This window comes from Silene latifolia, chromosome 3, assembly GCF_048544455.1.
Source record: "Silene latifolia isolate original U9 population chromosome 3, ASM4854445v1, whole genome shotgun sequence".
NCBI lineage: Eukaryota > Viridiplantae > Streptophyta > Magnoliopsida > Caryophyllales > Caryophyllaceae > Silene > Silene latifolia.
The window spans coordinates 100,366,618-100,393,136 of NC_133528.1; the positions used below are offsets into that span (position 1 = coordinate 100,366,618).

Sequence of the window (26,519 nt, forward strand, 5' to 3'; positions counted from 1 at the left end):
GTAGGCGGGATGATTATGATTCGAGTTTCGAAAGTACATACCAGTAATACATAAATTGTTGTTTTGTTTGATGTTGCTTCTGTGAGTTTGTTTGTACGAGATAGACAGTTGTTTTGTTTATTGATGTTTCTTACCAGTTAAGTTTTGGAATGAGGGTAGAGTATGATATGAAAGAGAGTTGTATATGTTTTCGTTGTTGTCATGGTATAGTGACATTCTGTTGATGGGACACAGTTGTCAGAAGTTGTTACAGTACTTTTGATCTTGTTTTAAGATAAGGCTTTAGACATAGTCATGGTAAGTGATTGGTGGAACATGTGTTGTATTGATTTGGACGCTGCAGGTGGTTCATAATCAGATTTTGGGACAGTGAGTGTAGGGTGTTGGGAATTAGTGTCATGTTAAGTTTTGTATGAGTTTTGCGGTAATGAAAGAAAAGAACTTGAGAATCTAGTGTGAGTGTATGTAATAATTGTGGATCGTGGGTTATGAGTATGGAAATGGTGCACGTATAGAGGATTATGTCGTTTTGGCGGTAATAGGGAACAATTGAAGTTTTGGGTTAAGCTAAGGATTTTGTGGTATAGGTTAGGTGGTGTGACGAGTGAAGTGAAGTATGAGAGTTGCTTAAGTAAGAGAGCCTTAGATATATGCATGGCGAGTGTGTAGATTTTAGGTGGTTATCTTTGACATTCGGTGGTGATGAGGATAATGAAAAGATATAGCTAGGATTTAGTATTAGTGAGTTACGAGGACGTAACATTTATCTTAAGAGGAGTAGGATGCGATAAAAGAGATTTTGATGGGTGTGCATATGGTAATATATTTGGAAGTTTGAGTCTTGATGTTGAATAAAAGAGATTCGTGTTGTGGTTGATTTTGTTAAAGGTCATGGTCGTGCTTGTAGTAGTGTGATGCTTCGGAGTGTGAGAATATTTTATATAGTGCTGACAGTTGGAGGATGAGGTTATGAGTGTGAGTAAACTTCGAGGACGAAGTTCCTTTTAAGGGTGGTAGAATGTAGCATTCCGTTTGATGTTTGTAAATGTCTTGATATTGGATTTTCTAATGGATAATATGTTACGGAGCTAGCAGCGTTTGTGGATAGTAGTTGGTGGTGTTGGGAGTTGGTGTCGAGAGAGAATATGATGTAGTTGATACGATATCGTGAGACATGTTGTGGAGGTAAGTATAGTTGGTGGAGTTGGTGTTAAGAGTTCATGTGTTATAGGATGAGGTTTTGTTTTGAGTCTTAGTTGCGTTGTTGTGTCTTAGTCAAGTTGGTAGGTTTGTTTTTATGTATGGGTTGAACTTCGGGGACGAAGTTCTTTTTAAGGAGGGAAGACTGTAATACTACGGTTTTATGAGCCTCTGGGTACTCTATCGAGTGGGCCTTACTCTGTCGAGTAAGGGTGTTTTGCTTTTTAAAATAGTTTCTGACCTATAGGGTACTCGATCGAGTAGACGGCGTACTCGATTGAGTAGGCGGCACTCGATCGAGTACGTCAGTTACTCGATCGAGTAGCCCGGTTTACGGGTAATGTTTTGACGGGTTTTATTAATAATGCGGGAATGATATATAAGGCTTTCGTCACTTTTCTCAAAACACTTTTACAATCTAAAAACCTTCAAGAGAAGTTTAGAAGTTACGTTGAATCATCCTCGCCGCATTATTAGCAAATCCCGGAGCTAGAAGTGTCGGATCCTGTCGTTCTTTACATCTTTGTGATCCTTACGTCGAGGGTAAGATCTACGTACCGAATTTGTTATATTTAATTGAGTTTCGTTAAACCCTAATTTTGGGGATTGGGGGTTTTCTATGTTTATGTTGATGTGGTAGGGATTGTATGATTATGTGTATAGGAGAAGGGTTCGTAGAGGAAAGGTTTTGAGACAACTGCTAGATCGTCTGATGTTTGTGTTGCATTCCAGGTAGGGTTTCCCTACTCAGTATTGGCTACATAATGTGTGGTGATTGTTGTTGTGATTATTGGTTAATTATATTGTTGGTTGATTCTGACGGTTGTTGGCTGTATATTGTTGATTGATTGTGTAACTGTCGTGTTCTTCGGGGCGCGTCCCTGGCTGAGTAGAGTCACTTGCGGGAGTGGCTTCACGCCCTTGATTCGCCCTCTGTGGAACCCGTCACAGAGGGGATGTGCACATTAATGAACTTGGGTTTATCGCTCGATGGAGATGAGCGGGGATTTGGTGGGTACGGCTGCGGTCCCCCATCGGCGGCGTGGAGTACTTGTTGCGATGAGTACTGCGGCGGGGCTACACACTTTAGTGTGTAGTCGGTTGTGTGGAGTTTGGAGATGGAGACTGGGGATTTGTGTGATCTGCTTGAGCTGTTTGTGACGTTATTTCTTTGTGTCATTTGTTTTTATGTAATCGATCGACCCGTTTAAATGTTTTAAAAGCGTGGTAATCCATTCGGGGGGTGGTGGCGGTTATTGAGCGGGTATGATATGACGCGTATGGAATAGCTGGGATGAGTCATCACGTGGCAGTTAGAAGTCTTCCGCCGTGTCAGACGATGTTTTATAGCTTTGATAGTTTTAGCGATGAGACCGTCCGAGAATCTTGTAATTCGATTTCTGATTTTGGTTTTGATCATGTAATCACTTTAAAATATATTGTTATTTAAATTATGTTTCTTCATTGTCATTTGATTATCATTGCCTCGGGTAACCGAGATGGTAGCACTTCCATGCCTTAAGTGGTCCTGGTAAGGCACTTGGAGTATGGGGGTGTTACAATCCACTCCGCCAGTGGGGAACCGCAGCCGTTCCCACCTAAGATCCGCTCATCTTTACCGAGCGAAAACACATGTTCCTTAATGTGCACATTCCCTCTTGTGGCAGGTTCCACAAGGGGCGAATCAAGGGCGTGAAGCCACTCCCACAAGTGACTCCACTCAGCCGAGGGCGCACCTCGCGAACAGCAACGAACAACAACGTTGTAAACCAACGTTAACCCCAACAACCAATCCGTCTACAACAGGAGTAAAGAACGACAACAACAACTACTGCCCTTTGGACGATGCAACCCAACGGCCCCAATAAAAATAATGTTTGCAGCATTAACGAACAACACGATAATAAAAAAAACGAGAACAATAAAAAGGGCACGAAAACAATAAAGAAACAATGAACCAGAAATTAGGGGACCGAATATTTGCTTGGATTAGACCTATAATCCAACCAATAGTGATCGATGTTACGAGATCTATTGCTAGTCAATCTAGTTTAAGCCTCAAAACGCGTCAGACAGAAACCGGGTTTGGAACGAACGCGTCGAACCGAGGCACAATTGCACGTAGCAAAAGCTTAGAATTTTTATTATCAATCAACGTTGTGAAATATGCAGCAATACAATGCCTTATATAGGCTTAAGAAACCAACTAAAAAAGCTAAAAATACACGCCTAAACTGTCGTAACACAATCATCCAAAGACTTTCCTAAAGCCAATATAATTGACTTATTATTCTTATTCTATAATTCTATAATTAGGAAATAAAAATAAACTAGCTGCAATTTTAATTGCTTATTTCTAAATAATCATACTATTAATATTAATAATATTAATTTAAGACGACGACGTTCATTATGTAACTCCGAGCTGAATTTGAGCTGAAATGCTTCCTTGTTTTGCGTGAATTACTTCGATCAGCCCTAGCATTCCGAGTTTGATCACCACTCCGTCCTTTAACTCATTTGGCCTTGTCATTTTCGGATCATCACCCATATTATTGTTGGCCCACACAACCTCACCCCCACCGTCGGCGGACCACCATCAACCTAAAATACGACTCCTGACCAACTCTCATAGAGTAATCAATGCTATAAAATAAAGAAATCATGCCCAATAATTTAAGGGTGCTGATTTTCGCAGTACACATTTTACTCATCACAGTACATTATTGACAATTATATCCTTCTCATTTCCCCACTCATTTTCCCTCTCTAACTTCTCTCTAATCTATTCTCTATAATACCCACCCTATAGTTAATGAAGTTAAGCATGTACTACATTGATAAATTATTTTCATAACACAAATAATTATATAATGCGTTTGTAATTTACCTACTTTTTAATAAATTATTTTCAAACACGTGATGCATTCATAAACATACTACATACTACATTGAAATTCGAAAAAAAAAAAGCAATTACCATGTGAGTACTAAATCGAAAAAAATAAAGAAAAGAAAATTCCAAACAATTAGTTCGTAGTATGGAAAATGCACTGTACTACATGTAAAATATCCATCCAAACCTCATAATCCGTATGTACTAGTACTATGCTGTTGGCTCGCTTGCCAACAACCTCCACCGACAGCCACCTACCAAACACTAGCATCGCCTGCGTCCTTATCGCCGGCCAATCTGCCCAAGTTGCCGGCGGCATCCGACGACACCCATATCCCCATCATCCAAGTGATCCAACACCAAATGACAATAAATAAGTTGAACATAAACCCTAATTAGAAAAATAGTACAAAAATATGACCAGAAGTCAATTTAATTAATTAGTTATAAACTTATAATGAATTGGTAATTAAATGCATGTTCTATATGGTTCAAATAATCATTCATAATTGAATATTTGAAGGTGGTTGAAAGAAATTAAGATCTAACAATAGAGATAAGGTAGAGTCCTAGAGAGAATTAGGGTTAATGTTTTTTAGTCAAGGGTAGAGAAGTGGAAATTTTGGTGCAAAAAGTATTGAAATGAGTAAATTGTGTACTGCGAAAATCAATTACGTAATTTAATACTTTCTCGGTTCTTATATGATGTACCCATTTGTTGAATATATGAGTGAAGTATTTTAATAAAATGGATACATCATATGAGAATGGAGGAAGTATGTAATATGCTCTTATGAAACAACAAGAAATGCATAGCAATTTAATACTCCGTTTGTTTTTGTCCATTCGTATGGAACATGGTGAATAGGTTGTACAATTAATACTTCGTACGGATTAGTCGTTGGCGCAAGGTGTAGGTTCGCCGGCGGCCATGTTGGCAGGAGGGCAGTCGCTTATGGCGTGCGGTTGTGGCTACAGATTGGGTGTGAGTGGCAAAGGGCATAAGGCGGGGTGGTTGTTGTGGATAGGTTGAGGGTGATTGGATGAATGACAAAAAGGGAATGAGTTACTCTAGGGGTGGAGGAATGGATGTAGAGAGATTAGGGGTAAGAAGGAGGGTAAGGGAATGATTGATTTATTAAACAAACACTAATAAAGGGTATCGAGGATTTTCATTCCCTTTTCCTTTTCCCACACCCCCACCAAACACATCTTTTAAGTAACTCTCCTATAGAACCGTCATATAGCATAAGACGGGTCCAATAGGATAATTAGCCCACTAACAATGATGATTATAAACAGAATAAAACCAAGACACGCTCTGACCTTCCCCTTGTTCTTCATTAATATCATCAACCTAATAACCTCTCGTACTGGACGACACTTCCTCAGCCCCTACCAGTTCCTCAGTCACCGGCCCCATCCATGCAATCACCGAACTAACACCTATATGGCCATCACCTTCGCTCTACGGACTATCCCATGCTTCCCAGCGCTCCTCTATAGAAGAACGTCGATGATAACGATTCGCCATTTTCCCTCCGAGCCACGGTGATGACGGTGCCAATAACCAGGTTTTAACTTGATTACTCATGTATTTATATAAAAAAAATTTGAGTTTTTAAATTAATATTGTGTGTTTCTATTTGAAAATAATTACTCCACATAAGTTTTTGGTTTACTCCGTTTCAAAATTAGTACTATAGATTTCAGATTTTAAAATTAAAATTCAATAATTATAAACTTTCACTAATTCCTTGTTTTAATTTGAATACTCGTGTTTTTATGTTGATTGATTTTTATATTAAGTTAAAAATTATTGGTTTCAATTTACTTTATATTCACTGCTATATGGTTAACTCGAATTTTAACTGGCTTATATATTATCCAAAAATTTTAAGTATAAAACTCCTAATTTTAGCTTGAAATTTTCCTGTTTTTGCTTTATTTTTATCATCCAAAGTTTTTAGATATTGAATACCGATTTTAGTTTCAAAACCAAATGTTTTAAATAAGAAATTTATGGTCTTGAGATGAATATCTGTGTGGAGGAGTTATGGGTAGAGCATAGTCGGCGTTTGAGGCTGGATTTGATCTGAAATAGTCATTGTAGGTGGTATCAATGGTGGTATGACGTGCTGGGAGCCAAATAATAAAAGAAGTTGAAGAGCAAACTACAAAGTATAACCGTCAATCGTAGGGCTGTGTTTCTTGACCGTTGACATCTATATGATTTTTTTTATATATTGGGCCTTTTAATAAATGGGTTAGTCTTATGTTAAGAGACCGTCTTATACAACAATTTGTGCGCATATTCAGGGTTATGCAATGAAAAGAGTTCTTATATATGAGTATAATCTAATTTGGGCTCCCCAGTGTAAAAATTAGGGAGCAAGACATTTTATCGGATCGGATCAGATATCCGAAAATCAAGTTTGATATCTGAATCCGATCCAATACCCGAAAATGAAACTCCTTTTCAGATCGAATATCCATATTTTCGAATCAGATTCAAATCGGATAATTGAATTTTTTGCTCAGCCTTAACTTATATGGCTTTTCTTTTTATCAGTCAAGAGATTTTATACTTTTATCAATACGCAAAGAAAATTTTGGGACATTCGTTTAGCTAAATATAGATACTACACTCGAGAAAACTAGGACAGCGACGGAAACAACACAAGGATTGAAACTATCTATATTTCTATAAATAACCATAATGACAATCTGATCCATAGTTTTCATCAATTCAATAATACAAGGAACCTATACCTGAAAAAATAGAACAAAAAGCAAGGAAAAATAAATAAATACAGAGGCAACAAGGGTATATCCAGGAATACAAGCAGGACAATGAGAATACAGAAGAACTACATTCATGTCAAATATTGCTAAACATGTTGAATCAGCCTCATTTGTACAATTTCTTTTCAACAGTATAGACTTCTTTTGACTTGGCCTCTGCATATTTGATAATTATTATCTATCATGAGCACCGCCTCTTGAGGGACTTGGCTTAGGCAATTGTGGACCTGTTATAGGCTTCAGTAGTGGCTTCAGTGATGCCATTATCTCAGCAAAACTAGGTCTCAATTTTGGATCTCTAAAACGTTCAATAACAAGGTGTTAGCTTTGCATTAAGTATGAACTAATGTTGTTAGAAATATAGAATACACCATGCAAAAACATAGAAATACCTTGCGGAAAGGTTAGTTGGACGACCACCATAATAGCGAGTTTTAAGCTAAGAATTAATATTAAGAAATGCGAAAAGTACCTACTTGCATATAGGTATGAAAAAAATTTACCTACGACCTACTGTTATCGCCTTGTCTAACTTTGCCATGTACAAAATTTCACAACTCAAGCAGACTAATTCGTCTTCTTTTTTGGCTCAAAAACATACTCGATCAACGAGTCCTAGATGTGAAGCAATTCGGGAAATTCTGCCTTCGACTTGGAGGCATCCATTTCATTGTTGCTTCAAGGAGCAACAATAACCTTGGCTTGCTCTTCCAGTGTTAAGTTGATGACTTGTTCGGGTTTACCAGGGGACCATTTATAAAGGATTTGTGACTAATCCTAGGACCCCCAACCCAACGTCAATGATATCGACATCAGAGGCTGAATTTTTTCCTTCTATAGGTATAAGCTCGGTCTTTGAATAATCCATCCTATTGCTGCTTCACATGGCTTACGTCATCCTGTATCAACATAACCTCGCAAAAGGCAACAAAGTTTTCCTTTACCAATAACAAAGGTTGGACATCCCGCCATAATTTACTGTCTTTGATGCAGTATTCCCTCATCATCATTAGTTGATGTCCTTCCATCTTGTTTGTTTGCACTCGTCATTTCTAAGGCCTGGGTTGCATTATGAATCCCTTGTTGATACAATACCATTGATAACATGCCATTTGGATTTTCACTTTTAAATCATATCATTTCTCGCTGCCCATATTACAGCCAAGATACTGGAGGAAGTGATTGTCCATGTTTGATTAGCCTCGTATTTTTGGATTAAGTTTAACCAGTTAACGGTTAACCATCCAAACTTGGAAAGAGACACTCCTCCCCATTGAACTATGGATACGGGATACCAAGACAAGAGCCTGCCCACATGCGCTCAGCAAAACTACAGTCATGGAAGAAGTGTTCTAGAGTTTCGAGGGCAGCACTTTTGTGACTAATCCAAATGGTGCCGCCCAAGATCTCTTTGGGTAAAGGGAATATTACAAGCATATTGTTTCAATATTAGAATATATTAATCACATCATAAAACACAAGCCCTTCCTTTATTTAGCTTACTAAACACCATTTCTTTATTTAGCTTACTGTTCACATATCTTGTTGGACAACATTTTCTCATAGAAATTGGCACGTCATCTTTCCCTAAGATGATATTGTTCAAACAGAAAACTCTTCCTCGAGCACAATTACACAGGTAGACAAGTTGGTTTTCACAGTGGAAGTTTGATGTCAAGCACAAACAGGTAAAAGAAAATTTTCTCCCAAATTTCCTATAAAAAACTGAGTGGGAAATCTCGTCAATAATCTCGATTATCTACATGATCAATCCAGCACAACCAACAAAAAAGTCTACTAAGTCATTGGTTTAAACCGAAAAACTCTCAAAAATGTCTCACCACTAGGAATTGAAACACTCCACAAGTTTTCTCATGCAATATATCTATAGGTATGGTCTAGACCACGGTCCACTTTTGGATTATCTTACCACCCGGCATATCATTTCCTCACCACAAGCAGCTAAATCCAAACCACTATAGAATGCTTCCATCAAAAGCATATCGATTGTTATGGTACCTTGCTGACTTGTATACATTGGACTACTCGTCGAAAAGAGTCCAGTATTGCAGTATTCGGCAAAGTGTCTCATGAACAAAAGAAAGCAGCATTACAAAATCGTGTGTAGGTGGTTGACATTGTTTCACAATGCAGCTTGGTGGCAGAAAAATATTCGAGAACAAAGACATTATATTTGTCACGTTCACTTACATCAACTCATAAGGAGTTGTTCTACCTTAACCAAAGGTCTCGGGTTCGAGCCGTGGGAATGCAAAGGTACTTTGATCAAAACTAATAAAAGGATGGGGTCCGAATCCACAGAAAAGACAACATGCCAAAAGGAAAAATTCTATAATAAAGGAACGTGAAGCGGCAGCTCAAAGAACAATGACTCAACTCATAACCCATTTCCTTCAACTGCATTATTTGTTAAACCTCATGTTATGTTCTCCATGTCGCTGAAACTCGTATGCCCTCTGTATAAGGTAATGACGCACCCAATATTATATAATCTCAAAGATAAATGGCAGAAAACAAAGCCTGAAGTCAGCTAATGCAGTTTTAAGCCTCAAATTTCAATAAACAGGTTCTAGACACCCTTATCTGATTTAAGTTGTATTAGAAATTGCCATTCAATCATGGTACAATAAGTTCCATTGCACAGAATCTTCCTATAAAGTTCAACATCAAAACACCATTACTATCTACCTTTTTAATTAGTTGTTTTCTGGATGTGTAGCAGTGCATCAATACCCACAATTCCTAGATTGCGACTCTCATAATTGATTACTGAATTAGGCAACCAAAATTAGCGGCAAATAATAAGCAGACAATTAAATTCCTAAAATATATGCACAATGCTTTAATTATTATTCCATTAAATTACTCACGTTTTCCAGCATTTTTGTATAATATCAGCAACCGCAGGATCGATGGTGTCGGGTATGTCCAAGCGCCGATGCTGAAAGCCAACAGCACCAACCACCTGCATTGGATTCATTCCACCCCATGGTTGTTGCAGAGTGCAAAGCTCCCACAATATGACCCCATAGCTAAACACATCACACCTACAAGATATCTATCGATTAGGTCATAAATTGAATCACATGGAAACGACACCACTATCAGAAATAGTACTCTTATTGACCATGAAAATTGTAAATTTAGTAAATATAAGGGGTTTTGGTTGGTTTTTTGCAATGGATTTGGTCCACTCTAATAATTGGTTGATTAATTTTTTAACGGAGTTAGGTACTTAATTGGTCCACTCCTTTTTTTTAACGGAGTTAGGAACGACCTTTCAATGTTGTCAACACAGAAGAGAGATTGTACATCTAATCCGTTATCCCGTCATAGGCGGTAGCCCAAAGCCTTTAAGGCATTGGGATGTTGTTTTCAAATTAAGAGTATTTAAAATAGGAAGTTATTGGTTGAATTGGTGCCAATTAGCTATTTTGGCTCCAAGTTTTATATATATATCCTAGCACAACATTGGAGATGTAGATAAATCAAACAAACTCAGGGGGCAAATGAGGTTACATTCAAAAGGTCAATGTAATTATGCGCAATTTTAAGATGTTTTTCATTTCGGTAACACAACATACATACTTTTCATTCGAAGGTTCATTTCGCAGCACTTCTGGAGCCATCCATTCAGCCTGAAGAAGTACAAAAATTGTGAAACTTCACAAGAAAGAAAATCACGTTTAAACAAAGTTGAGTATATTATCCTAATTATACACATAGCATGAACTGCCATGGCACCAAAAGGAGAAAAAGTTCCAGAACCACAGAGAATATCATTGCAGACAAAAGTACAACTTATAATGTAATTATAGGACACCAAAAAATTCGGCTTTTAGCAAATTGTAAGCCAATAGAATGCTACCGAGTATTAATGTAAAAGATGAAGATGCAAAATTAATATATACGAATACCTAAGCCTTAAAATTGTAGCTCTAACAGATTATAGTGACGTAAAAGTGGGGACGTTGGTACATACGTATCAGAGTATTAATGTGAAAGCTGAAGATGCAAAGACATTGCTGGTTTATTAAACAGTTAAACCTTCTTGATTGCTGATTATTATGCCTAATTAAATTCATAAGTAACGTAGAGCGTGTTGGGAGCACGAAGGACCATAATCAGCTTCTATAAATGGCATTTCAGGAACATAGCAGGATACTAATATAGCAAGATTAGTTGATCAACTGAACCATCCAACTACATTACATGGATCAAGTTGTCTACCGAAATTTGATTTGTCACTTAGAACAACAATTAACCTAGTGCCACAAAGGCTCCTGATTGATAAGCAACTTAAGGGGGTTAGGATGTATGCAATTTTACACTTCACTGATTGATAGAGATATCCTTTATGGATGATACAAAATGAAAAATGCGTAGGGAATCAGTTCACCGACTACTACTACAAAGCGCGGATAGTTTAGTGAGCCATTTTAATTTTTCCATTGCTTACTTATTGCATTGACTCTAAAAGCTAAAAAACAGCATGAAACCATATGATCACTTACTGTTCCTGCAGTTGAACGTGAAGAAAGAAAGGTGCTATGCTTCATACGTGATAACCCAAAATCACAAACCTAACAAACAACATGTTAGATAATTTAACAAAAGACACGAAATGGAAAATAAACATATGAGCTTGAGAACCAAATTAGAAAAAAGCAACCTTGACAACCCAATTTTTATCAACAAGAAGATTTGGTGATTTCAAATCACGGTGGACTACCACTGGTGAGCAGGTGTGTAGATAATTCATACCTCGTGCCTGAAATTGACGCATAAATTGGATGAAAGTTATTTTTTTGGAAAAAATATTATAAATAGATGTAGACCTGTCAAAAGACGGCTAGAACGTAAAAACCGACCGAAACCCGACCGGAAATAACCCAAAAAGAACCCGAAACGCACCCAACTTGATAATATCCCGCACATTTAGGGTCAAGACCGCCCGACCCGTTCCCCGACTCGTAAATGGACAAATTTATCGAAAATCTGTATTTAAAAGCAAATGAGACTAATATAAAAATATAAAATGATAGAAATAATCTAAATGTTCAAAATTTTGAAAAAAAGTATGCTTATATTTTTTTTAAAGCATAGTTTTACACTTTTACCACATGATTAATTACTCAAATGATTACCATATAAATATAGTCACTACTTGTCACATATGAATTATAACTGATCAAATTCAATACTTTGTATAATGTGATATTGAATATACTAGACAAAAAATGTTTATTCTTACTAATATTATATACTAAACTAGATAATTATAAAAATAAGAATAACTACATTTATAGTTAAGATTAAAGAAACATTTGCAAAAGGCGTTAATATAACCCGCTCGACCTGATACTCGTATAAACCTACAAACCCGTATTTTACAACCCCAATATACCCGGCCCGTATTTTACTGGAACCCCAAATGTCCAAACCCGAAAACCCGCTCGCCTGACCCGTTTAACAGGTCTAAATAGATGGTATTGTCAAGTTACTCAAACTAGAAAGGAAGAGAAGACATGTACAGCATCAAAGGCCATCCTCAAACGCCTCCTTTCATCTAACTGATTGTTAGGCCGGTGAATTAATCTGTATAGACTACCTCTGCAGAAAAGTAATGAAAAAATGTGACAACAAATAATCCAAGTTAACTCTAAAAGTCATACCGCTTATTTAACGAAACTAAAGTGTTATAGAATGTTTAAAAGTGTGAAATCTGACAAACAACAGTTCAAACCAAATACGTTACAGAAAATAAACTATACATAAAAACGGCACAAAATCAAAAAATGAAGATTCTGCTTGTAATTTTAAAATAAATAAAATTGAATTGGTTTTGATATATTAGTGATGGATCAATACACTCATTGTTGTTTTGGCTATAGGGAGTAAGAACTAATTATCCATTTAGATCCCTTTTCTGGGGTGGGAGTGTTAACTTTTCAAATAAAAATCAAACAAAGACAATCCCCCCATACCATCATTAATAAAAAAATTCAACGTACTACACTTTTGATATGAAATGGGATGAAAATATTACAGGAAAAAAAAAAGTAAAGAACACTAGATAAAGCATGTGCTATTCCAATCAAGTAGCAAGTGTACATCTCCATGATTCAAGGGACCCTGAAACTTTGCAATGCATCCCTAAAATATCTCGTTCTTAATAATTTCAGGACAACTTTGGGAAACAACACCATCTGATTAACCCTACGAGTGCTCCTCACGCACATGATTAAGGGTATTGACACATGCCATGATAGCTTTCTGTACCAGTAAAGATTTCATTCCGCTCTAAACACTCCCCAAACCAGTCTGCTTGGGAGGAATCTGCACTTTAAGCCATTCAAATAGCATGCCGAAAATCTCACTAGTTTGCACTCACCAAAGAAAAGCTCATGTCTTTAAACAGCCACACCACAATGTAAACATGAATCATTTATGCAAATTTCAAAATTTTGAAGTCTATCCCTAGTCTAAAGGTGATCATGCATTTCTTCTCATAGCCTCTCCATTGTCTTTCCAGAGAGGGTGATATTGGATCGCAATGGTGGAATTTTATAGTAAACCGCAGTGAACATAGGCATTCTCAAAACCTATCCTATAACGCTAGCTCAGCTGGGATAGATAGAATCATCACATTACGGTACTTCGATCTTTCCTCCCTTACCTTGGTCATTTACAGTGGAGAAGATCCATTAACCATGCCATAAATGTATGCTTTGATACACTCAAACGGCTCCACTAAAACATCCACCAAGCCACTTTCAGCCTCATACCAATGAGCCATTCATAACCAGCAGACACTGTATTTTCTAGTGGATCCTGCCCATGTATTATCAAAATATCTCTCTTTCATTTTATCATTCACAGAGCAAATCTTTCTCCAAGCCCAACTAGTGTTACTAGTTCACATACCTTCCATCTCGTACCCTTTAAGTACACATGATCAACCTATTTTAACTAGAGATGGTCAGCCTTAGTAGCTAACCACCAAGGATACTTCTCTATGGCTGCCAATTCCAACAACCTTTCTCAATATGCCTCATCCCATGATACTAAAGGAGTTGTCAAGTAGGCAGCACTTCTATTTGATGCGAAATTTCCATAAATAGCATCAATTATATGCATAACATCCATTGGGAATCACAAAAATACACGCCAAACAAAAATGTGAGTTCCTCAAAACAGAAAACATGTGGGTCAATCACTCCGCATAGTACAATTTTTCAACTCCCCATTATCTAACAAGAGTCATTATTCTTTTCAGTTACCAATGAGCATTCAGATTTAACAGTGAGCCATGCATAATTCTTTCAAACAGCTAAACGAGAAGCAGCAAATTTGCAGTTTAGCACAGAAGGTTAACTGTCTCATACATCATCATTCTCGTTAAGTCAATGCTTATAAAGAGGATCACATTCAAGGTGGATTAATGAGTGGTAGGGTTTCCTTGACTCTGTTAACTGACAGAGTAAGATTGGTCTGAGCAAATTTATACCAATGATCGTTTTCTACTAGTTTGATTTATGAAATTACTAATGCAATATGAAGTATCCAAAGTGAAACAAGCAATCATACCTATGAAGAAATTCCGTAACAATTGAGAGATTTGGTGGACGAGTTATAGCTCCCATGAAAAGAACAACATTTGGATGTCTTAGTCTTTTCATGATCCGAACCTGACATTAAAATAGAAAGTTGCTCACCACATCACTTATTCTTGATGCTTTAATGACATACCTATACCACTTACCAGCTTATAATTACACATTATAAAATTATAGAGTGAGCAGAACCTCAAGGAAAATCGTTAAGTGTGAAGACGTATCAGCCCATGCATGGATTAATGTATCAATGGAAACCTAAATATTAATCTACGTTATAAGCAGAAGTGCAATACTTAACTTGACCGTAAGGGAGTTAAAGCTAAGATAAGGGTCCAAACTTTTCATTTTTTTCCAAATAAGGGTCTGAACTTTTATACTTTCCAGCTAAGGGTCTCCCATCCATAATTCCGTTAAACTTCACGTTAGTTGTTTGGAAGTTCACCTAAATTAATTAGTTCGTGATTGATAACATCTTATTTAAAAGAGATGACTAACTAATAAGGATTTATTCGTGTTCCATTTGAAAGCTTATTCTTCTTCTTGTCATTCACTTCTGCCAGCGAAGGAGCTATAGAAGGCTCACCTGACGAGTGACGGTGGCAATGGAAACGATCAGTTTTTACATTGTTGAAGTGGGTCACCACATAGCTGTAAGTTTCCGGGTCAGGTTTGTGTCTGGTCAGTTCGGTTCGAATAGATTTCGGGTTAGCTAGCTACGGTTTGGGTCGGGCCTGGTTATTTCAGGTTCCGGTCATTTTCGGCTCAACTATTATCAAAGGTTTCATAGATAATAATAAGTTTGCAACAATAAAAAAATTCAGGCCGGGTTATAGTGAGTCGAGTCAATTCGGGTTTTGGGTCTTGAGTTTGGGTGCCGGGTCGAGTACAGGTCGGATTATTCAGGTCGGTCATTTTGATCGGGTCATTTTTGCCAAGTCTAGTTGTTAGAGACATTAAACTCGGATAAGTGATACGAATAGCAAACAATAATTTATATGGAATTGCAAAATGTTTTCTTTTAATTCAATCTCGTAAAAATTATAACATAGTTAACAATATTTGACTATATCCTAAATAGAATGATAGAAGTAGCAAGTAATCTTAAAGTTAACAGAAATATGGATCGAAATGTGGATGAAGACCCTTAACTGGAATATTTAGAAGTTCAAACCCTTAACTGGAAAAAAATGAAAAGTTTAGACCCTTATCTTGGGCTTAACTCGTAAGATACCAATACATGCATGAACTCAAGACAACAATAATCATTATGAGCCTATTAATCTACATTGTGTAATGAACAGTGTAAGGAACATATATCAACACAGAAAAGTAAAGGAAAACAATGGGTTTACTAATCAATCTGAATGTTATCGATGGTGTTACATTTTGGGACTAATAACAAGTCTCTACCGAGCTCTATCACAGGTTTAAACTGATTAACAATACAAATTGATGCCAAAATCACCACATAACACAACTATCGGAAATAGAAGGTAGCCCCATTCGGACACAAGTATCAAACGGGCAATAAGAAGATGCTGATATTATTCCAAATGAGATACAAATTTGTAAGACACCGAAACAGGATAGAGGTGTGAAGTTCTGAACTTTGGCAGAAGATTCTTGATAGGAATGTGAGAAATGTCCGAGGAAGTGAAACATGACAGCTTTATTTTGTTCAAATACTGACAGTCTCACCTTAAAGATCATCGTGAAAACTAATGGCTTGTAAAATTAAATGGGTGAGATCTTAACATGAAACGTTTTGCCTTTGAAAAAGTAGTGCTCTTATAAAATATTTAAAAATCTAAACTCACTCCTTAAGCTTGAAAATTCATTGTTCCTTCTTGAAACCTACTACTTCTGTTAACAACGTTATGGTAAGACAGTCTCACAAGAGAGTTTCTCCTTATAAACTTCAGGTTATTGTGTGACCTGTATTATTGTCGAGTGTTAAAACTTGAAATGGGTCTAGCCATAACCGAAAGGGGAGAGAGAGAGAGAGTACCTACTTCACAAGCCCAAGGGAACGTTATCTTTCCTAAAACCAGTTGGAAAAAGGAGGAGAATCCCCAAGGCCTTATAAAATATAAAGTGAGCAACTCTCTACTCCAACACTAATGTCGGCCTTCACAAGTGGATTTCTTACATTCCAACACTCCCCTTCAGATGATGTGAAGCCCACTTAACAGACCCAGGATGACACCATGGGGGCACACTGGAGCGGGAACAGAAATTTGGAATCCAGAGAGAGGGCCCTCCACCAATGGCACAGTTATATTTATGGGAACCCAGGTGACCCCGGCCTCTGACACCATGTTGATGTTAGTATTTGAAATGGATCTGGCCATACCCAAACGGAGAGAGAGTGCCCACTTCACAAGCACAAGGGAATTTCATCTTTCCTAAAAACAATTAGCAATAGGAGGAGAACCCTTAGGCCTTATAAAGTGAGCAACTCTCTACTCCACCGCCAATGTGGGATTTCACATGTGGGTTTCTTACATTCCAACATCAAGCTTGGTCAAAGAGAAAAAGCTGAGTGGTTAGGTACTTAGGTCAGACGGTCCGACTTCGATAGTTATGATTTTCTATTGGGTGGAGAGAGAGAAAAATATTAGTGCATCACCAAAAAAAAAAAAAAAAAAAATTAACCTCGAAACTCAAACAACCATTTTGATCTAAACCTTTGCTCAATGACTCCATCAAAGAAACAAGAAAATAGAACAAGTTCCAAAGCCTATTTCCCTAAAGGCCGGGATTTAACTTAGGAAAATGGTATTACATTTCTCAATTTGACCTGTTCAACCCTCGACTACTACCACATACCCCGTGCATATTAGAATATCAAAACAAAATCCTCACATAAAATAAACAGGGAGAGTGGGGTGAGAGAGATTGTACCTCACTTTTAAATTCTTCAAGTGACTCCTCATAAATATCTTGATCCAGGAACCTCTTAACAGCAACTTCCTGAAACACGGGAACAGTACTATAAACTTTTACAGTTGACATGGCAATCTAACCATCCACATATACGTATGCAGACAACAGAAAGATGCATAAGAATCATGAATGCAAAAAGAGGCAACCAAAATATTAAAGCAGTAAACAGTAAATGGAAAACAAATAGAACATGAACCCATTTTTATTCAATTATAAATTTATATCAGATCAAACTCCAAGAATAAGACAGCCCGACTTGGTAAGAACAACATCAACCCTTCAAAAAAAAGTAATACACATCCGTAAGATTGTGACGTGACAAGCACAACTTTCTAGGGAAAAGAGGGGCATAACGTATATCATGCCTAGCATATACTCCCTCCGTACCACACCAAAGGTAACACTTACTATAAACGGACGTACCACACCAAAGGTAACATCCCTTATTTGGCCCATAATATTACCAAGTTATCCTTATACCCATTTGATATTTACACAAAATGCTATTACATACCCCGCCTACCAACCCACAATTACATACCCCACCTATTTTTTCCCTCTTTACCCTTACTTTTTCCACCTTTTCTTAAATACTCCATTTTCCCCTACGTTACCTTTGGTGTGGTACGGAGGGAGTATCTGTTAGTACTTAGTAGCACTAAAGCCTCCATGGAAAAAGATTGCTGTGCTAAATTTTCAGTAGTCTCAGTGACTAATTTGCTATTACAATATATTTAAGATGGTTTAGACACAGATGTTATGTTTGCAGTTCACAGCTTTTTGCAGCTTATCACATTTGTCATCTAAAGGAGCTTTGTGCAGTCGAACTATAGCCAATTTTACAGTTTAGTAAACATTCCTTTTGTTATACATGGAGACCACAAGTTGGACATTGTGGAAAAAAACAAATGACAACAACCACGAAAGTCACACGGAAGTTGAATTTGTTAATCCCATTTTCCCAAACGTAATATTTCTAGATTCATGGTGGCTACTCTGCATTTGCTGCTTTTCTCAGAACTATACAATGCTCACATCTTTTTTACATCTTAATTCCACGCAGCTCGCCTCATCATGATGAACTTTTCAGTCGACCATAAGTAAAAAGTGATGGATATAAATTGAGTTACAAAAAGTTCCTGGAGTCCTAAAGTTTAAACTCGAAATAATAAGTAATCAGATAATATTTCTCTCAACTCTTAGGTCAGCAACATGAATACTAATTATAACAATAAACATGAAACAGCCATCAGAAAATATTACTTACTGTTCCATGCCATTCTCCACGGTAAACTTCACCATATGATCCTAGAAAACAAACGACGAAGAAAATGATGGTATCCTAAACACATGTAAAACTTACGAATACTTAAATAATGAAAAGTAATGTCTGGTACCAAATCCGATACGCTCACCCAATGTGATTTCCTCCCACGAAATCTCACAATCTGCCACATCATCAAATGACACATCAGATCGTGTACTACCTGCACTATCACCCCCAGCTGATCTATCAGATGTTCTCTCTTGATTCGATCGATAAGCGTCTCGCTCCTTGTCACTTCCAAGTGGCTCCTGACAAGCATCATCTCCCTCTCCACTTCTCGACCCAGACATTTCATGAAAACCGCTATCTTTATCCGGTGAATGAGGAAACCCCTCTAGCTTACCGACCGCTGCCGTTGTTGCTACCACTGCTGCAGCAGTAGCAGTCGCGGCAGCTGCAATTGGAAGCTCAAATTTGGCAACAGCGGCTACCATGGATGACGCAATAACAGCAGCAGCTGCAGCTGCTGAAACAGGAACATTCTTCCCAAATATTGAAGGGTCACCACCCTCATCTGAATCCATCAAGTTGTTGATCTGAGACCCTTGATCAGGCTGAAGATTATTCAAGGCTAGGCCCGTAGTTGGTCTAGTAGATCCCGCAGGATGAGGCAAAGGCGGCAAACACTTAGGCTGAATAGGATTATCTGGATCCTTGGGCCTTCTAGATTCTTGTTTATTCATGTTCTCTTTCCTAATTTTTGACCGAGGCTTTGCAAAGGTGACTGATACATCTTCATGTTCCTCATAAACTTCACTGAAAAGGTTCGGAGGTGCAACAACTCCACTTTCAAGTAACACATCGTGAAGTTTCTGAGCGAGTTGAGGATTTTCTTTGGCAGCATCAATCATGTACTGTGAAACATCCTTAACTTTCATTTTACGTGCTGCCGGTGAACTTACTCCTTCAGTCCAAGAAGGGGATCTAGCATGGAAATTAGGATAACTAGCTCTAGATGGAGCCTCCTCAGCTAGTAACTTCTCCACCTCACTAGATAGGTCAGATTTTTTTTCACGCATTTCAGGCTGGAGTAGGTTAAGATTAGCAGTAACAACAATAGAGTCAGTGGAAGCATCTTGTCCAACAGGCAGCTTTGTCCTGGAACCTGATGGTTCGTCAAGTGAGCTCACTGCATTGCTGCTGCTGGTTCCCATAACTGACTCTACGTCCCTTGACAATGGACCAGAAGAAGAAAGAGAATCTGGATAGTCAATATGAGTTGCTGATGCATCAGCTGGAATTAATGTCCCTGGATCCGCCATTAAATCAACAATGAATTCCCTGTTAACGTAAATAGTTAAGGTAGCCAGTGATTTAAGACATAACTAAAGTAGGCATTTCTGTTTTGAAAACAAATACAAAAAACACAAATAGCATTTCAGTCATGTTAGTCGCTATTGCTTGTGTAAGGGTGAGAAAGGCTTTACCAATTACCGTCATTTTTCCCTTTCAAACCACTTTTCTCTCGCATCTTTCCTGGTATATGTGATGGATTTCTGAGTTTAACCTCCATTATTTAAGTATCTCCTTGTGGCTTGGAACAAAGAATCAAGATTTTTTAGGTCGAATGTTTAAATGAAAAATGAATCGTATATTTTTCAATGGAAATTAATTAAGCCTTGGTGTCGGAATGTAAAATCATATAATGCTTTAGATTTTGCGTGATATATCGCTAGTATAGACCCCATATAATGCATGCACGGTACATATGGAATTATACTTTTAGTATATTATAGATTATAGATTTTAAATTGACAACTATTTAATTTTTCACGTTTTTCATTCTTTTATTTTGATTGGAGAAAAAAAAAAAATTGAAACTGCAAAATTAACGAAAATATTTTTTTATGAATAATGTCATCAAATGTGTAATTTAATTAAAATATTTTTTTTTAAAACGAAGCTAATGATATTATTTTATAAATTTTTACTAAATGCATATTTTTTTTTAGCCACAATTTCTTATCATAATTCATAAATAGTCATTAATTTGTAATCATTAAAGTGGTGGACGCAAATATTCTGCATATGTGCAGATTGTGAATTTTTGAATATTATATATATTTCAATCTACATGATTAGGCCAATTTGTAGTCAACATACATATAGAAAAGACTAAGAAAAATAGGCTCAATTCTAGGTTATAGTGTTTAGGCGGGAAAATTTACAGCTTCAATCAATCATCTAGTAGATACTTGATAGGGATAAACCCACCTTTCTTTTGCTCATAAACTTGTGCACAATGGGCAGAGGGTTTGCCTTTCTTGCCACTCCTACTATATATGGCCATTGATGCCTTTTTCGTCTCTTCAATTTCATTTTGACTTTTCAAGGGGAAGGGATTATCAGAGCAGATATTAGCAGATATTGACCGAGTAACTCAACACATTAGCATTTCTTATACCAGCAGATGACAAGGCATTGCACATTAAAAAAATTCACCAACAGGATCAACCTACCATAAAACTAATTTAACAGTTTACACACTAAAGGTCAATTTACCTTCCATCATCAATCTTTACAAAGTTCATAGCAACATCATCAAATCCCGTATATGACTGTCCTTTCACTAAACGGCATGGAACATCCACAATATCAGCCAGAACCTTCACAAATAAGCACATGAAACAGCCAGAAGTACACATAAACTGTTAGAAGATGATCAGAGAACAGTTAATGTTTAAGAAGAAACGCATTTAGCACATTTTCGTGGTGATAGTCAAAGAGACAGACTAGAATTATAAAGAAACATACTGAACGTAAGTTGTACTTTTTGTTCAAACAAACTACCTCCTGTATACCTAGATCTGCAAGACTGCATCGGCAGGATCATTATAACTCAACCTGTCAGTTTCCTCAGGCTAACTCAACATGTCAGTTTGCCCAGACACTAGCAATAGATAAAGTCCCATGACTTCTAGACTTGACTGTTACCAATCAGGTGTATACGAAATTATGACTCACGGAAGACATGAGATTTAGCATGGACTCAGTTCCAAAAGTGGTTAGAAAAATATCTCAACTGTAACTTTTGCGAGGTATTACATAAAGTTGTATGATTGATTTTAAGAAGTGAATCATCTTGTTTGAAGTTGTTAATTGCGGGCAGCACGACTTTAAAATCACACAGAACATCATATGCACAAATTTTGAGTTTTTGACTATTTTTTTGGGCTGAAAGAGTCTGATTTAGACACAAGGGCTTTATAAACGGCCAACAAAAAAATCATTTTATGGAACAGAAGTGGCTATTGACATGCCATTTATCATATTGATAAATAACTGCATGGGTCAGCTAACGTAACCATAAAGTAATGGCATAATTGAGGAGTAATACTCATGACCTTGGGTTAAAATCTCGTCAGCATTAAACAATACCCAAGTGGATCCCATTACACAAAGAAAGTTAAAAGGTATTCACAGAGAGGTAAGACTACCTTAAATAGTAAAGCACGATGGCGAGCAAGTCCGATAGTTAATGACCCAAGAGGCAACACCATGCTCCGAAGTGTTGACTTTAAGCTATAACTCAGACTTCTCCATGCTTTTAAGATGTTATCTGGTTCCACAACTGGTCCACCCATGTAGTCAGACACAATAATGGCAAGCTGTTGCACCAACCCCACACCCCCTGTTGGAAGGGGATCCGACCTTGCCTTAGCAGCTAAAATGAGGACCTTCTGTTCAAGTTCCAGAAGATTAGCATCAGCAGCACTATTGACCAAAACTGCCTCCCACTTAATTTCTTCAGAAAATGGTGTTCCTTGAAGATCAACAAGAGAGGGCATTTTTGATGACTCCCACGCAAATCCCACACCATAAAGGTCATAGAAACCATCCAAGATCTTGTCATCATAGCTAAGCACATTGTAATTCTGTCAGGCATTGAAAAATTAATGATATGGGATGGGTAACACCAGAGAAAGGTTACATAAATCACAAATTAACTTCAATAAGTAGGTAGTATAGTAGAAAATTTATGAACATTTTTCCATGTTATGTGTATCCCAATGCAAAACCCATATCAGATCCACAATTCCACATCCACACAAAAAAAAAAAAAAATTAAAGCAAACCATTAATTTTATCATTATCAAACAACCATACTTTGACCTTTATTTTGACTCATTAATGTTGTATCATCATCTTATATGAAAAGCATCACAAATCACTTTTTTATATGCACAAACTACTATTAAAAACCTTTGTTATGAAGCATGAAATGATAATGGAGATTTGATGAATTTGAGTTAAATTTGTATACTATTTGGTGGGTTAATGGGTAATTCGGCTAACTAATAAGTAAATGTGTAGATTATCGAGTAATTGGAAACGTAAATAGACGGTTTAAAGATCAATTAAGAAATTAAGTTCGCAAAGACAATAAATACCATCGAATTTCAAAATTGTAGGGGTACAACATAGAAAACCGAAAAATTCGGGGGTACACCATAGAATATGCTGTTTCTTTCTCTCTGTCTTTAATCTCACCCATAGACTCCAAATTTTGATAACATAAAGACGGCTCTTTGAAAACGGTAAGTGAAAATAGTCTAACATGCTCTCTAAAACCCCATGTAATACAGATACAACTTGGAAGATTTCCATTTATGTCATTCTTTATTTCTCTGTATAGAATATTGAGACAACGAAGAAAAGAGTCCGGAATAGAAAGCCGCTCCATCATCTTGAAAATTATATCCGATGTTATATCATCATCCCAACTGCATTGTGGACTGGTTCTACAGAGGGCTAGTACAAAGCTACATTTACACCTAGTTTGGAACTTTAGATGGAGGATTTGGTATGAAAGGGAGGGGAACAATATCCCTTGCTTGGTTAGTAAACTCGGTTGAAGGTAGACAGAGGTATCAACTTTTCTACCTACAAGCAAAACCATTTCTATTATCAGAAAGATTTGGAAGGAACACCGTTACTGCATTGCCCTTCCCTTCCATTCTCTCCATCCCCCTCCCCTTTTTCCTCTCCAACTATGGAACCAAACAAACCCTTAACATTACTTGAGCCTCTATAAGCATACGCTAAGAAGTTCACGCTAACAAACATGGATAAGGGTAAAGCAGCAGAGAAGAGCACTACACTGCAATCCAAACTCTATAGAAAGCTTAACTTCATGAACAAACACTTTCTGCCTTGAAAACGCTTAAACTAGTAATCAACCATAAACTACCTTGCGTCCTTGTGTAGTGTACAAACAGTTTCTACCACAGAAAACGCTTGAACTAGTAATCACTATATAGGCAGCTGGAAAGAGGTGAATGGGGGCATGTTTTTGTCAAGCCATGAGTAGGACCGAATGTATCTCCTAGTTATGTTGAAATGGGTGTCGTAGACATAGAATGCTTCATCTGCATTGGTTTGGGTCAATCAAGTATTGGTACAGGCTTAAATGATGAATGATGGTTCTTATATAGAAGTAGCATATAGGAATAATAAATAAAAGTAGAGTAAAAGTGAAGTTAGATTAGATGTACCCAGTATCTGTAAGCAAGCAGATAGGCAGGAGGCTGAGGAGTATGGTTGGAAGTAGAAGAAGCTAAACTAATTTGCTTGACAGCTTCAATCTGAACAGCCTCAGGGTCTTCCCTTGCACTCAATTCCAATGCTAACTGTATTTGATACTCCTCCTCCACATCAGCATCCTTGGAATTCGAATTACTCGAATGCTCCTCCGTCCCCATCCCCATCTCCCCACAACTGCTCTGTGAATCTTTATCTTTATTCGATAAATAATCCGGATTTCGACTAAGACTCTTCCTTCTATTAGTCACACTATTAAACCATCCCGCCAAACCATTCAAGGGTTTCTTTGATGATGATGATCCTTCTGCTTTTTGTGGTGGCACAACATTCAGCTTTTTAAGGAGGTTTTTCATATTAATTATTAATAATAATAATAACGGTTGAATACTAAAGCAGCAATACAAATCTGCACCTCCTCCATTGCTGAATACAATACAATAGTCAAACTCGATTTTGACTTAGCCACCAACAAAACAAAAATGGGGGACTTTGCTAATTATTTATTGATGAAATCGAATTTACTACCCTTTTTTAGTTTTGTATATGCAGCAAGGGAAGACAGAAGACTATTCCTATGTTCTATAATCCAACTACATGCATATAAATATTTACCGATTTAGGAAGGGTAGGAACTAGGAAGAGGGAGAAGGGTTGGAAAAAAGACCAAAGAGGATGGAAACTAGGAAAAGAGAGTCCCTGAGATTTAGAGTTGACAGAGGACCAACAAGTGGGATTGGGATGGACCCTACTTACGTCAAACGCCTGCAATTTCTTCATGTCTTAATGAAAATACAGCATAACATAAATAAAAATATTATTTAATGGAAAACAAGGCTTGTGATTGGCTCAATTTGCCTACCAAAATAGTGGGAAAATATATATTAATTGCTACTTTTAATTGGGCAAGGTAAGCTACTTTCACTTTGCCTTGTTTTGTGTACGCATTTTGCACTACTGATTAGACCTGTCAAAACTCGACCCGACCCGTAAACCCGACTCGACCCGACCCGTCCCGTTTTCTTAGGGTTACAAACCCGGTTTTCTCGACCCGCGACCCGTTTGACCCTAACCCGAAATGACCCGTTATTTTAGGGTCGAGACCCGACCCGAACGGGTCGACCCGTTGGGTCAAGGAAAAATCATGAATTTTATTAAAAATATTATTATTTATATATTATATTTGAAAATATAGTTAAAAAATTATTTTTTATTACTTAAAATTAAAAATTTAACTAAAAAGTCAATTTTATATAACTTTTATAATATTTAATAATAAAATAATTATTAAAAAAACTTTATTTTAATAATTATATCAATATAGTTATTGTATATGATGAATATGACTAAAATAATAATTTAAAATATATTTAATTTTTTAAAAAAAATATTTTTTAAATTAAAAAAATCGTTTAAAAAAGGCGTTAAAAATTATTTCTTGACCCGTATTCTGACCCTAACCCGACCCGTGACCCGTGACCCGTATGACCCGACCCGTATCTGACCCGACCCGTATTTGACCCGACCCGTATGACCCGACCCGGGACCCGACCCGCCCAACCCGTTTGACATGTCTACTACTGATTCAAGGAAGGAAATGGCTACTTGGATGAGGTCCGGATTATTATTTCACAAATTTTCATTTGTGACGGAGGCTATCCGTCCCAAGCTGAAAACGGGTCGGATAGTACCACTTTACAAGCAAATAGGTTGGATATACAATGCAAGTGGTTTGTTTGTTTATTATTTGTAGTGTTTATAGGGTTTATAGGGAGTATTATTATATTGTCAGTCCTCTCTCTTTTTTTTTTTTTCTTCTTCTGTGAACTTCTCTTTTCTTCTACACAAAATTATTTTAATTTTTAAAAACCAAATAACTTCCTCTCTCTAAAACCCTAAAATCTCACAATCTTCAACTCCCTCTTCCAACACAAATTCCCTTCCAATTTTCATCTAAAATTGCACAAATATATACACAAAAAAAATCAAAATTAGAAAAGGAGGTAGCTACTTTGACGGTTTAGACGAGCAAATTGATGATATTGAGAACGAGGATGGTGTATTGTTTAATGGTAATTGATTACTTTATTGGGTTTTGTTTGATTTATGTTAAAAAGTTTGATTTTTTTGTATTTTTTGTTACTTTAAGTTGATTACTGTGTTG

General features: G+C 37.0%; 1 protein-coding gene across 5 annotated transcripts; it reads right to left on the minus strand.

Annotated features, from left to right (window-relative positions):
- Window positions 1-6,778: 6,778 nt before the first annotated feature.
- LOC141647797 (putative serine/threonine-protein kinase SIS8) lies at window positions 6,779-25,114 on the minus strand. 5 transcript variants are annotated; one of them, XM_074456127.1, is made up of 13 exons: window positions 24,310-25,114; window positions 22,252-22,689; window positions 21,317-21,420; window positions 18,885-20,095; window positions 18,755-18,795; window positions 17,446-17,514; window positions 14,513-14,613; window positions 12,457-12,535; window positions 11,595-11,693; window positions 11,437-11,505; window positions 10,511-10,560; window positions 9,793-9,969; window positions 6,779-7,199 (listed from the first exon to the last, which is right to left on the minus strand). In XM_074456127.1, the coding sequence occupies exons 1-13, from the start codon at window positions 24,709-24,711 to the stop codon at window positions 7,076-7,078; spliced, it is 2,964 nt and encodes a 987-aa protein (XP_074312228.1). In that variant the 5' UTR covers window positions 24,712-25,114; the 3' UTR covers window positions 6,779-7,075. The 5 variants fall into 5 exon arrangements, with proteins under 5 accessions (XP_074312228.1, XP_074312229.1, XP_074312230.1 ...); XM_074456128.1 differs by having other exon boundaries at window positions 18,903-20,095; window positions 24,310-25,109; XM_074456129.1 differs by having other exon boundaries at window positions 6,779-9,378; window positions 24,310-25,109.
- Between the last annotated feature and the right edge of the window lie 1,405 nt (window positions 25,115-26,519).